At 42.7% G+C, this 13,846-nt stretch overlaps 1 protein-coding gene across 3 annotated transcripts in view; it reads left to right on the top strand.

Annotated features, from left to right (window-relative positions):
* The window catches only part of SNX10 (sorting nexin 10), a 66,010-nt gene that overhangs the window by 32,947 nt on the left and 19,217 nt on the right, over positions 1–13,846 (top strand). For all 3 annotated transcript variants that reach the window (XM_043872698.1, XM_043872699.1, XM_043872700.1), the window contains exon 2: positions 3,621–3,667. In XM_043872698.1, coding sequence (XP_043728633.1) covers positions 3,644–3,667 — 24 coding nt within the window. In that variant the 5' untranslated portion in view covers positions 3,621–3,643. The remainder of the gene's footprint in view (positions 1–3,620; positions 3,668–13,846) is intronic.

The raw sequence follows: 13,846 nt of genomic DNA, 5'->3' as shown, positions 1-13,846 counted from the left end.
ATCTCAAGAGATGTTTTATCTCCATCATGACTTTTGTTTAAGCATAAGCTCTGGTCTGCAGAACTCCAGTTAAGGCACTGTTATCTCTCCATGTTCTCACCATCATTTCTGAGCTTCAGGACCCAGAGAGCTGCCGAGTCTTGGTCCAAGTCCTAGTCCAGATGCTGAGAGGAAGCTGGTGCCAGCCCTCCCTGCTTTTCATGCCAGGCCACACCTCTGGCACCTGGCTAACCTAGGGATGGGCTTCTCTGGAGTCCGATGCCCATCCCTGATGCTGTTTTCTGTATCTGAGGAGGGCCCCCCCAGGTGACAGAAAACAGGATCCCTGTAGAGCCACCCCCTGCAGCAAGACCCTGGCCAAGAACTTCCCCCAGAGGAAGGGAGGACTGTGCCCTCCACCCCTACCCCCACCCGCAGTCCCCACCACAGACCTGCAAAGGATATAGGTGCCAAGGAGAGTTGCTCTGGGAAAAACTGGCACTAAATTAAACCTTTCATTTTAAATAACCCCACTGATGGTGTATCCTTAAATAGATGAAAGTAAGAAGTCAGTGATTTTTTTTTTTAATTTGAATAGAAAACTTGCTGAACATTGTAGGAGGAAATGAAACAAACACAGAAAGTGAAATTAACTGAGCTGTTGTGTGTTTTTTCCCCCCCAAAGGGGAAATAATAAAAGTAATTGAATACATTTTATTTTCTTTTTAAAAGTATATAATTTTCTTTTTTCCCCCCACTTTATTGATGTGTAATGTGTTATAAAGGTAGCATCTCTTCCTATATTTGAATCTGTTATTTATTTAACATGAAGTAACAACTTCTATAATTTGTGTTTGAGTCATTATTTCTTCTGTAGAATAACAAAAATGCAACCAAGTACTGATAGATTTTACATATTGAACGATTTGCATATTGAACGATTCTTGAATCTGTCAGCATTCCATCCAGCGAGCAGAGAGGAGCTCCAGAGGCTTGCAGAGAGGGAGAGGTTTTCAAAGGCAAGAAAAAGAAGCTATAAACAAACAAAAGGATTATTTCTGGCTTAGGTAACCTCCCTGTGGGGGACAGAAGGGATTACCTCATCTTCCTTTGGGGGATCGAAAGAGTGACCTCATTGATGCTAACTAGAAAATTCCACACTGATTAGGATTGCAATCTTGGGAAAGGTTGTAAAGGCATGGACTGTACCCCGCCAGGCTCCTCTGTCCATGGGATTCTCCAGGCAAGAATACTGGAGTGAGTTGCCATTTACTCCTTCAGGGGATCTTCCTGACCCAGGGATCAAACCCGAGTCTCCTGTGTCTCCTGCATTGGCAGGCGGGTTTTTTTTTTTTACCACTAGCAGCACCTGGGCAGCCTTGTAATGGCAGACTGGTTAAGAATTAAGTCTTGGTTTGAGCACAAGTGTCTCCATGTTGGGCCTGTCATCTCTTTTTTTTAACACTCCTGATAGAATTATAGTGTTTATTTTTAAATGACTATTACTTCATAAAGTGTAAAATTATGGAAAAATTCAAACAATATGGAAGTGTATCAGTGGAAAATAAAGCTCTTTGCCCCTCTAACCCCACCCCCATCCCACTATCCAGATTTAAAATATTAAAGCCTGACCATGTGTTCTCTGTGATGTTTTGGAACAGGTTTAAACTTCTCAGCTTCCTATTTTTACAGTTTGACTCCAGTGCCCCATGGGAATTGCAGAGTCCCTCTGCCTTGGCTGGGAGAGGTTGGAAAACTCAAGTCCTTTGGAGAGAATTAAATTAAGACCCAAACTTTGAACCATTTGTTTGCGTCACACAATTATGAAGGCAGCCTTGGGCAATGGGAAGACAAGGGTTGGAAAGTGGATTTGCCGCCTCTCCCTTCCTTTGTGACCCGGGGCAAGTTAATCCCTCCGACCTTCTGTTTTCTTACCTGTAAAGTGCGTGCTTAGTCGCTCATCCATGTCCAGCTCTATGTGACCCCATGGACTGTAGCCCACCGGACTCCTTTGTCCATGGAATTCTCCAGGCAAGAATTCTGGAGTGGATTGCGATTTCCCTCTCCAGGGGAATCTTCCCAACCCAGGTCTCCTTCATGGCAGGCAGATTCTTTACCGTCTGAGCCACCAGGGAGGCCCTGTAAAGTAAGGACATTTAAATCGCTTTCACAGGATAGCTGTGAAGTTTACACAAGGAGACACAGAAGGCTTTGTTGGAGAAATTCAGTCAGGTGGGGAGACAGAGAATATACAAAGGTTGTGATGCAAATGAGGTTAATGCCAGCGGGGAATCACATAACTCACTGTGTAATGGGGGCCAAGAGCTGGGGCAAGAGCTGGTAGGTGATTTCTGGGCAGCATTGTGGAAGAGGAGTGGGACTTGGCAGGAGGATCTGGAAGGGGTCAAGAACCCGCCCAATCATTGTTTCAACCAAATCCCCAGATGGAGGCAACCCATGGCCTACTTCTCAGGTGATGCAGAGATTCTTTCTCAATAACTGGAACTCTGAGCTGCTCCTCCTTCCAGCCTCTGCCGCTTTGCTTGTCCCAGTCCCTCTGCTTAAAATGCCTTTTTTCTGTTGCCTTCTGGGCTAAATCACACCACCCTTTCGGCCTCAGCTTGAGTACTTTCTCAGTAAAACCTTCCCAGCCAACCTCCCTATTTAGGTTTGCTCTCCTCCTTCGGGAGCCCTTTCCTCTGCCTGCTCTGGGTTCTCTCCTCCCCAGCACCACATGGGACTGGAGGCCAGAGCTGGTGCTCTTGCTTCCTTGTACTCCCTAGGGTTCCAGGGACGTTTTTAGAGATTCAGGAAATACTTGTGGATGATAATCATCTGGAAAAATGAGGTCAGACGTACTTTATCAAAATAAAGGCAAATTCTGACTTTGTAGTCATAGCCACTTTTCCACTGTAAGGTACATGTGCATGCCTATAGTCAGGGGATTTAATTTTTTGGGAGGGGTGCGGGAGCGGGCAGGAAGTAGGTGTTAACTCCAATGAGCTGTTGTAATAAATGAAGGTTTAAGGAATAATAGACACTCCTTGGGACCTGCAGGGTTTGGAATCAGCCGATAGGCTACCTGCATCGACTGTGGGTCAGAGTCAAGGTTCTGACCTTTGTCCTTCTTGAGGCCACACCACACCAGGTTCTCTTATCTGAACTCTGGAGTAGTTTAAATGTCAAAGGAATGGGCTGTTGATAGTGATACTGGGTTGACAGTGAAACCGTCAGGGCCATTCTCAGTGGTGGATCTCTGGGTATCTTTTTCATTCTCTCTATCTCAGGGCTAACCAGCATGCCCTGCTGTGCCTCATGGCCCCTCTGCTCCCTGACATCGCCAGCCCCTCTGATTGTCCCAAGATTTCGACTCTGGCCTGACTCTGCCTGATCTTCAGTTTGAAGGCCTGCCATCATACAGCTGCCTTGGTCTTGCCGTGTCCCAAACTCCCAATCCCCAGGTGGACTGATCTGCATTCTGGTGTAGTCTGCAGGGGATGGGGTCAGGGAGGAGCAGAGGTACACTTTTCAGAGACCCAGAGGGCAGGTTCTCAGTGAGAGTTTGAGCAAGAGGCCCTGAGGGGCCTATCTACTCCTGTATGGAGGTTCCAAATCACCAAGTGTTGTATCTTATTTTTCAGATTGATCGTGTTCTGTGTTGAAGATGTTTCCTGAACAGCAGAAAGAGGTATGTCTTAAGAAAACAAAAAATAAAGACTTCATGTGCTTTGACTCACTCCAGGTTGGTTCTTCGTTTTCTAACCATAAATCTGTAGAGGAAAGTCAAGATACCATAGGGCATCGTAGACGGGGGCTGATGAAAGAATAAAGCATTTGTCTTCCTGCACCCACACCCCCTCTCCCCAGCATTGCTGCAGCCATCTTGGCCCTTATTCTTTGGTTCCAGTGGCTGAGCTTTCTCTCTGCTCACTCTCATCCACTGCTTCTGAAAGTATTGTTTTCTGTGACTCAGAATTCTTCCAGGCTCTGCCCCCAACTTTGCTTTGAACAGTCTCCCTTTGGCCTGCTGTCTCGGGTTTTCTGCTCCGTTACTTAATTCTGAATTCCCCCATCTTTGGTAACTGCCCGGGGTAACTGTCTGCCACTAGTTTCAGTTTTGTCCTGCTTATTGCCTCTTAGATCTCTGGGATTGGTTTCACATGATATGGGGAAGGCTGTCCCTTCCCCATCCCAGCCTGGCCTCCCAGGCTTCCAACTGCAGCTTCCTGAGTTGCTGTCTGGCTGGAAGATGGGTAGGAGGATAACCAACACACCAGCCCTGGGTTGAGTGGTCTCCCTTGGAAGAACCTGTTTGTCTGCCCTGCCGATTGTTATAGTACACACGTCGTTACTAGGTGAGCTGAATGAAACTCAGTAGTTTCATTGGACCTTTCCAGGTTCAGTCACATGGGTACACACAACCGTTCCGTGTATACACACATAGTCGCAGACACAGTCAAACACGGCTGCATGGTCCTTAGTTTGCTTTGCCCAAATGTAAAACCCTAAACAATCCATTTCAGAGAATCCTCCCAGAAAACTTCTTTGCTAGATCTCTCGTTCTTTCTTTCAGTCCCGTGTTTGAATTCAGGGTCTCTTCAGGAGTCCAGCCCACTTCCACACTTGTAGTCCAGGCGGCCCCCCCCGACCCATTTTCAAAGGCAGTGTTTTTGTTTTCTAGCTTTTAAAAATTGGTATAACACATGTAAATTGTAGTAAATGCATAAAATGCCCTTATCTTATGTATGCAGCTCAGTAGGTTTTCACTTATGTGTACAACTGTGTAACCACCACTCAGCTCAAGGTATGGATGCTTCCAGCACCCCAGAAGGTACCTTGTATCCCTTTCCAGTCAGTCTCCCTAACATCCTCACAGAGTGAGCTCCACACAATACCGTGACCAGGGATGCTTTTTACTTGTCCTTGTATTAAACAGTACTGGGACCAAGCTGCTTGCTTCAGGAAACACCTCTGTGAAGCTGGCCAAACTGCAAGTCCTCACACTGCCGTCACTTCCAGTAGTGATTTCAAGTTCAGGGGTTCCCCAGACCAGCTTCAGTTTTGATTATTCACAAGAAAGACTCACAGAACTCACTGAGAGCAGTTACATTCACGGTTTTAGTTTATTACAGGGCAAGGATACCAGTTAGGATCAGCTGAACAGAGGGTCAGGCTGGGGAAGGGTCCAAATGCAGAGCTACTGGGTGTGATTGTAGCTCTCCTCTGTATGATAATGCCTAAGAGAAGCTCCCCGGAGCCTTTGGTGTCCAGGGATTTCTCTTAGGCTCCTCCTGCCTGCTGGAGAAGACTCTCGAGAGTCCCTTGGACTGCAAGGAGATCAAACCAGAATATTCAGATATTGATCTCAATCCTAAAGGAGATCAACCCTGAATATTCCTTGGAAGGACTGATGCTGAAGCTGCAATACTTTGGTCACCTGATTCAGAGAGCCAACTCATTGGAAAAGACCCTGATGCTGGGAAAGATTGAAGGCAGGAGAAGAGGGCGGCAGAGGGTGAGATGGTTAGATAGTATCACTGACTTAATGGACATGAACTTGCACAAACTCCAGGAGATAGTGGAGGACAGGAAGGCCTGGCGTGCTACAGTCCATGGGGTCCCAGAGTCAGACACGACTTAGCAACTGAATAACAATAACGACATCCTGACTGCGTGGCCAATCTTTAGTGTCCAGTCTTCCTGCAATCAGGCTAATACCTTTAGTTTCCAGTTTCTCCAGAGGTCATAGCTTATAGAGCATGACCTTAAGCCTCCTCCAATATATTCACATTGTTAGACTGTTCAGTGGTCAAAGCCCAGGCAAAAAAAGATACTCTTGTCAGTCAGGACATTCTGGGGGCCTAGAGATCACCTCCCAGTAGTCAGAGGCAGAGGCCAGACCTCCCTTCAGGTAAGCTGAATGCTTCACTACACACCTGTATCGGCCTGAGCCCTGGGCTGGCTATGCCAAGGGAGCAGGGCTGTGTTGACAGCCAGCATTATTCCAATGGCACATTTTAAAAATTGTTCTCTTGGGGGGCAAAGCTCCCCATGAAAGCAACAGAGACTTTTTTTTCCCAATTAGAAGAAGCATTTTTTTTTCTTTTTGACTTGGCTGGTTTAATCACTTGATGTTAATTTTTAGTTCATTTCAATTCATAAAAACTAGACACAAATTTTAACCAGCTACATAAAGAAAGCATTTTATTGACCTTGTGAAAGTCCTTTATTATAAATAATCATGTAATATTATAACATTAAGGTTATATAACATTATAACCTTAGTGTTATTATAACATTAATGTTTCTCTGGTGGCTCAGTCAGTAAAGAGACCACTTGTAATTCAGGAGACCTGGGTTCAATCCTTGAGTCGGGAAGATTCCCTGGAGAAGGAAATGCAACCCACTCCAGTATTCTTGCCTGGAGAATTCCATGGCCAGAGGAGCCTGGTGGGCTACAGTCCATGGGGTTACAAAGGGTTGGACATGACTGAGCACGTAGCACACAGAGTGTTAATGCATAACGTTAGAGAATTCTAAACTGGGAAGTCCTTCAACCGAAAAGGAAAATACCCGTAAGGAGAAAGAGGTATAATGTCTAAAAATTTACTTTGGCCTCTGTCAGCAAGAAACCAGCACAGCAAAGCGAGATTCTCAATGTGCTATAGCACATACATGTTCATCACATATCAGTTCATTTTCTGCATGTGGTCAGAATGACTTCCCGGCTTCTAACACGTTGCTCTTAGAACAAAGTGCACATTCCTCAATGTGGTTTCTAAGGCCCCAGGTGATCTTACCCTGCTGCTTTCCCCAGGCTCGTCTCCCGTCCTTCCTCCACCCAGCACCCATCTCAGTCCTTATTTCAGAGACTTTACTGCTCTACTAGCCCTGGGCTTCTGCGCTTTCACAGATGTTTTTCCCACTGCTTTCGGACCACCTTAGCTGGCTGACTCCTCCTTATTTTCCAGGCCTCAGCTGATAAGTCAAGAAGAGGCTTTCCTCAAGCCTCATTACCAAGGTATTTTTATCTCAGCACCTACCCAGCAGCACCCTGGAGTTAGTGCCAGTTAGCAGTGGAGGAGGTTTTGGTGGAGACTTTAAATATCCTAGTGGCTGGTGGCTGTTTAGTGGAAAAGAATTCAATTCCCCCACAACTGGGTATGTGAGGGCTGAGTGCAGTATCCCTAATTATTCTAGAATCCGGACCCAGGGGGCAGTGTGTGTATAAGCACTTTGTACTCAGTGCCCACAGGAGATGTTGCTAACTAATCATGAGGTTGGCACATGAATTGAGACCTAGTTACCATCCTTGTTCAAGATGCACACCGGAGAACTCCCTGGCAGTCCAGTGGTTTGAACTCCATGCTTTCACTGCTAGGGCCTGGGTTCGATCCCTGGTTGGGGAACTAAGATCCCACAAGCCATGCAGTGTGGCTAAAAGAAAAAAGAAAGTTTAAGAGGCAGACGGCCCCAGACTGACATCTTGGTTCCACCTAACTGGTAGTGCCAGCCTAGAAGTTTGGTAAATTTTTCTTTTAAAGATGGTTGGGGGGAAGTGGGGAGTCAATTGCACTCTCTCGTTAAAATAGCTTTATTACTGCAATAAATCTAGAGAGAGGAGAGCAGGGAGGGAGAGGCTCCCTTGTTAGTTAAACATGTTCCATTTGCACATTGGTTTGAATTCCCACGAGAGCAGTATCCGTGCTGATGGATCTTCCCCATAAAAAGGCCTTGGCACTGGGCCATTGTAAAATTAAAATGAATTCAGATTCATTCATGCATGCAGCTTTAATTTACAATTAAAATATTATGGTTACATATTTTAATAAGAATAATTAGATGGACCCAACTGAATCAACTCTTCTGTTTAATGAGACAGAACCCAGAACCCTTATGAAAAGGCAGGTGGCTGTGACAGGAAACACGTTTCAGACGGTGTCTTTTGTGGAGTCAGGCATTTTTGGTCTCTGTATATTCTAATGTCCAGAATGAACCGTTTGAGTTTTCTACATTACTAAGGCCCTTTGGCTCCAGGTACATCGAGCTCATCTTATGTGATATGTAAATAAGCAGTTTACAGTCTTTCATGGAGTCTGACATTCTAGCCCCTCCAAGGAACTGTGTTTGTTTCTCTGCCCAGGGCTTTCTTGGTTTAAGTGAGACAGTCTTGTGTATGTGACGTGACAGGAAGGGTGTGCTGAGACCTGTTTTTTTTGTGTGTGTGTGTGTCTCCCCAGCTCTCCTGAATCATGATGACTGAGTTAAACTTCTAGAGATTCATGCCTTTTGGATAAGAGTTTTTATTCCTTCAAAATGTACATACTTTATATTGGATATAATGTTGGTTACCATTTATTAGGGCTTCGCTGGTGGCTTAGATGGTAAAGAATCTGCCTGCAGTACAGGTCCGTTCCCTAGTTGAGAAGATCCCCTGGAGAAGGGAATGGCTACCCACTCTAGTATTCTTGCCTGGAGAATTCTGTGGACAGAGGCGCCTGAGGCTACAGGGCGTGCTGTCACAAAGAGTCGGACACAGCTGAGCGACTAACACTTTCCACTTCACTTCTCCATTTATTGACACTTGAGTGACGATAAATCCACTAGCTCTGTGGCAGGAGGTACCCTGAGCAGAGCAGAACCAAAGTGGGTCTGGGAAAGTTCCAGGCACCATGAGGACCCAGACACTCAGGCCCCTACAGGGAGAGTTAGGAGGGAGGTGCTGCTATTTTGGATGTTTGGGCTCTGAGCTTGAAACTTAGGTGTCCAAGATACACTTAGCCTGATTGATGGTAACGTTTTAGGCTTGCTCTAGGAAAGCATTTTTTAATGTTGATTTCTGATTGGAAACTGACTAAGCTGGAACCCATGAATAATATTAAAGAATATCCATCAGCAAGGCCTCTACCTGGTGTGTCCTGTGATGCTGGGGACTTTTGAGGGGAAGCGACAAAACAAGACATGACCCTTTCCCAATCGCCAGAAATCAATTTGTTTTTCCTTCCTCTTTTCCTCCCTATATATGTGATATGGTGTAATAATCGGGGAAACTGGGTATATAGTTTCCATATATCCCATATAGGATATATGGGAATTCTCTGTTATCTTTGAACAGTTTTCCTGTATGTTTAAAACTGTACAAAAATAAACAATTTGTTTTAAAACAAATAACATTGAGTTTTATGTGCTCACACATAAAGATTTCTAAAAGATTGTGCAATGAATAAACCAAGGTACAGTGTGCTCCCATTTGCATTAAAAATTATATATTCATGTATATATATATATACAGGTGGCTTCCCAGGTGGTGCTGGTAGTAAAAAGCCTGCTTGTCAGTGCAGGAGATGTAAGAGACTCAGGTTCAATCCTGGGTCGGGAAGATCCCTTGGAGAAGGAAATGGCAACCCACTCCAGTATTCTTGCCTGGAAAATTCCATAGACACAGGAGCCTGGAGGTCCACAGTCCATGGGGTTGCAAAGAGTTGGACACAAGTGAGCACATACAAATATAGACACATATATATGCTACTTATGTATATAATATTATATATATGTGGCATATATATATATGCTATATCCATATATATGCCAGTTATATATATATATATATATATAATATTAAAAATATATAAAAGTCCTAGATAGGTGGCAGAGAAGGCAATGACAACCCACTCCAGTACTCTTGCCTGGAATCTCACATGGATGGAGGAGCCTGGTGGGCTGCAGTTCACGGGGTCGTGAAGAGTCAGACACGACTGAGCGACTTCACTTTCACTTTTCACTTTCATGCATTGGAGAAGGAAATGGCAACCCGCTCCAGTGTTCTTGCCTGGAGAATCCCAGGGACGGCGGAGCCTGGTGGGTTGCCGTTGGGGTCGCACAGAGTCGGACACGACTGAAGTGACGCAGCAGCAGCAGCAGCATATAGGTGGACAAGAAACTGGGAGTACAGTTGGAGGGGGACTTCATTTTCATGGTGTTATCATCTGATTTTGCAATTGTATCTCTCTCTAATTATATAATATTTTACTTTTATAATAATGAAAAAATCTTATTTTCTAAAAGTAAATAAGTATTAGGATGTCATTATGTTAGTGGTGTCAGTACAGGCTGAACTCATGGTTAGCTCTTTTAGATTCACATTTCTGACTTACTTTCACTTTCAGGTTCCATATGTGTCTCTTCATAAAGCAGTCCTCTTGAGATGAGTTCCATCCCTTTTCCTCTTCCTCTCTTGCTTCTTTTCTTTTACTGGTTTTAACTTTTCATTGTAAAATTTAAACATATACAAAGTAGAAAAATATAATGAACCCTTATATGCTTAAGGGTTCAATAATTAACACATTAATTCATGACCAAGCCCCACCCCCACCCATTTCCTTCTGCTACCACCCGATGAATTATCTGAAATGAATTTTAGGCATAGTATAATTTCATCTGTAAATATTTCAGTATGTATTTCTAACAAATGACCCTTCTTAGAAACACACTGTATTATCACACCTTAAATAACTAACATTAATTCCTTTATACCATCAAATATTCAGTGTTCAAGTCTCCCTGATGATGTTCAAAAAAATTTTGTATATTTGGTTATTCTAATCCTGATTCAAATCAGGAATACACATGGCATTTGGTTAATATATTGCTTAAAACCTCTTATTCTGCCCTTTTTCCCCCTTGTGCAATTTATTTGTTGAAGAAACTGCATCTTTTGACCTGTAGACATTTTCATATTCTGGATTTTGCTGATCTTTCATGTTCTTGTGGTGTAGTTTAACACAGGTTGGCAATTATTTCTTGTTGTAAAAGGTGAGTCTTTTTCCACTAGACTTTTCCTAATGTATTATGAGATGCAGAAAGGTAACTGTACTTAATTCTGGACGCTGCTTGTGTAGAGAAACTTGTAACATCACAAATTATTATAATTCATGTAAAAGGCAAAGCTCACCCACAGTTATATATCCTGAAGTAATAAAAGCTTTCTTAAAAGTCATCATTCAAAACTGCCAGAGCATGGCATTTAAACCTACTTCAAGCTATAAAGTGACAAGTAGCATCCCTTGTAGTATGTCTTTTAGGTTATTTATTGTAATTGTTATCAGGAAATAAAGGAAGGTTACTTGGTACATTTCTTCTGCCTTTCAAGCATGTTATTTGTAAAAGAATGTGGTTTGTGTGAAACGGGCTAAATTTTAGTTTTGAGATTGTTACGTGGGAGTCCTGGCTAGAACCCTGGTGAATAAGGTGTTGGGTTAAATTCTGTTCTCTGCTGGCACTGAGCCAGGGCTCAACACATTTTAATTGAGTGACTGAGTCTTCCAGTTCAAATACATGAACATATAAAATGGTATATATTTTGGAATAGGAAAAAAATGTTCTGAGACAGGGAGTACAAAATGAAACAAGTTTTCATTTTTCTGATAGAAAATTCTCATCAAGGCTATAAAAAACTGAAACTCACTAGCACCTAACACCTTCTGCTTTGGGTATTAGCTTTTGTCTGTATTCATCTTTTTGTAATCTGAATAAATGTTTTTTCAGTTAACACAGTTATGTTTACTATACTATAAAGATTAAAGCTAGACTACAGTAAAGATTTAAAAAGTATACCTGTCAAGATGGCTAAAATAAAAAGTGATGATACTGTTAGAAACTGTGATAGGGATGTAGTGACATATCATTGTGGTGTTAATTTGCATTTCCCTAATGGCTTCCTGGATAGCTCAAATGGTAAAGACCTGCCTGCAATGCGGGAGACCTGGGTTCGATCCCTGGGTCGGGAAGATCCCCTGGAGAAGGGCATGGCAGCCCACTCCAATATTCTTGCCTGGAGAATTCCATGGACAGAGGAGCCTGGCGGGCTACAGTCCATGGGGTCATAAAGGGTTGGACATGACTGAGTGACTAACACACATGCACAATGGCTAATGATGTTGAATGTCTTTTCATGTGCTTCTTTACTGTCTGTATGTCCTCCTTAGTGAAATGTCTCTTCATGTGTTTTGCCCATTTTCTAGTTGAATTCTTTGTTTTTTTTTTTAAATGTTGGGTTTCGAGAATTCTTTGTATATTTTAACTACAAATCCTTTGAGGAATGAGTGATTTGCAGATATGTTCTTCCAGTCTGTAATTTGTCTTCGCAGCCTCTTTGCAGGAGGTACAGAGCAAAGGCTTTTAATTTTGGTGAGGTAGAATTTAGCTCTCTTTCCTTTTTTTCTTTTTTTTTTTAATTTTAAAGGATTTATTTATTGTATTTTATTTTTCTGTCTGAAGTGTGTGGCATGCAAGATCTTAGTTCCCTGACCAGGGGTCGAACCTGTGTCCCCTTCATTGGGAGTGCTGAGTCTTAACCACTGGGTCACCAGGAAAGTCCTTAGCTCTCTTACCTTGTATGAATTATACTCTTGGTGTCAAATCTAAGAGCTTTTGGTCTAACTGTAGGTTGTAGAAATTTTCTCCTATATTTCTTTTCTAAAAGTTTTTGTTCATTCAGTCACTGACTCATGTCCAACTCTTTGCGACCCCATGGACTGCAGCATGCCAGGCTTCCCTGTCCATCACCAACTCCCAGAGCTTGCACAAACTCATGTCCATTGAGTTGGTGTTGCCAGCCAACCATCCAATCCATAAATATATACAAAGAAGTATATACTTCTTTGATTTTTTTTAACAGCATCTTATAATTTTCAGCATACAGAACCTATACATCCTTTGTTTTTGAATCTTCTAGGATATCAATTGGTTAATTAATTCTCAAGCATTTCATGAGCACTTACTAATGGGTGCCAGTACTGTGCTTGATGCTAGAAATATGAAAATAAAATATAAGGCCTTTGAGAGGCTAGTGGGACAGAATTTCAGAAGAGCATGCTGCTTGAACTGATGCTGTAGCTAACAGCAGAGAAAATAATTTTTTCCACTCCAGAATAATGCACTTATATGGGATTGAAAATACAGTGAAATTGGAGATTTATTATTTATTGCTTAAGAACCACCAGATAGAATGTGTTTAAGGCACAGGCTTTGGAGCAAGGCAGACCAGAGTTTGAAACCTAGCTGAGCCTATTGGCCATTTGACTTTGAGCCAGTTGTTTAAGCTTTAGAAGCCAATTTTAAAATTTTTTTAGTCTGTAAAATGGGGTAATAATATTACTGACCTCTTAGGATTGTTGTAAAGATTAAAGGAAAGCATGTGTAAAACACCACAGTGCATGACCCATATGCATGCTCTGTTCAGTACGATGATTTTTACTATTGATTTCATCTCATATAAGGACTATGGGGAAAAAGACAAGGTAGATGGATACATGGATAAACGTTGAACCTGGAATGGGGCTGGGAGAGGGAATGGGGTACACTGAAACCAAGGCTTGATTATTATAAGACAACATAGGAATTAGACTTTCAAACAGTGCAGCAGTCTTTCTTCAGAAGCCTGTTTTCACATGGAGAACAGTAGGGATCAGTTAGCTTAAATTTTTAATTTTACTCTGCCTGACTTCTTCCTTCATACTGGAAATAATCATTAGGCCCAAGAAGTCATTAAAGTGTTTAATAAGGTTATTAAATTGACTAACTGCTGCTGCAAAAGCAATTTTCATAGGAAATCCATATGATTCTAGGTATGGAACTTGGGGCTGTCCTTTGTGGCTGACAGGCTGTCAACATTCCCTTGAAGGATGGTGGGCAGGATCATGAGGGATGCGTCTAATTAAGAGATTATAGGTGAACCTTGGCTTCCTGGGTGTGCTGTTCATAGCTGGAAGTATCCTGAAAGTTCACTAATTCCTACTAATTGTGGAGTGGGGGAGGGGAGGCCCATCTGAATTATGGAATATTTTAAAATAAATGTACTTTTATTACT

The sequence above is a fragment of the Cervus elaphus genome, chromosome 18 (assembly GCF_910594005.1).
Source record: "Cervus elaphus chromosome 18, mCerEla1.1, whole genome shotgun sequence".
NCBI lineage: Eukaryota > Metazoa > Chordata > Mammalia > Artiodactyla > Cervidae > Cervus > Cervus elaphus.
Note: the sequence above shows the minus strand (reverse complement) of the source record. Positions and strands in the feature narration are given on the sequence as shown.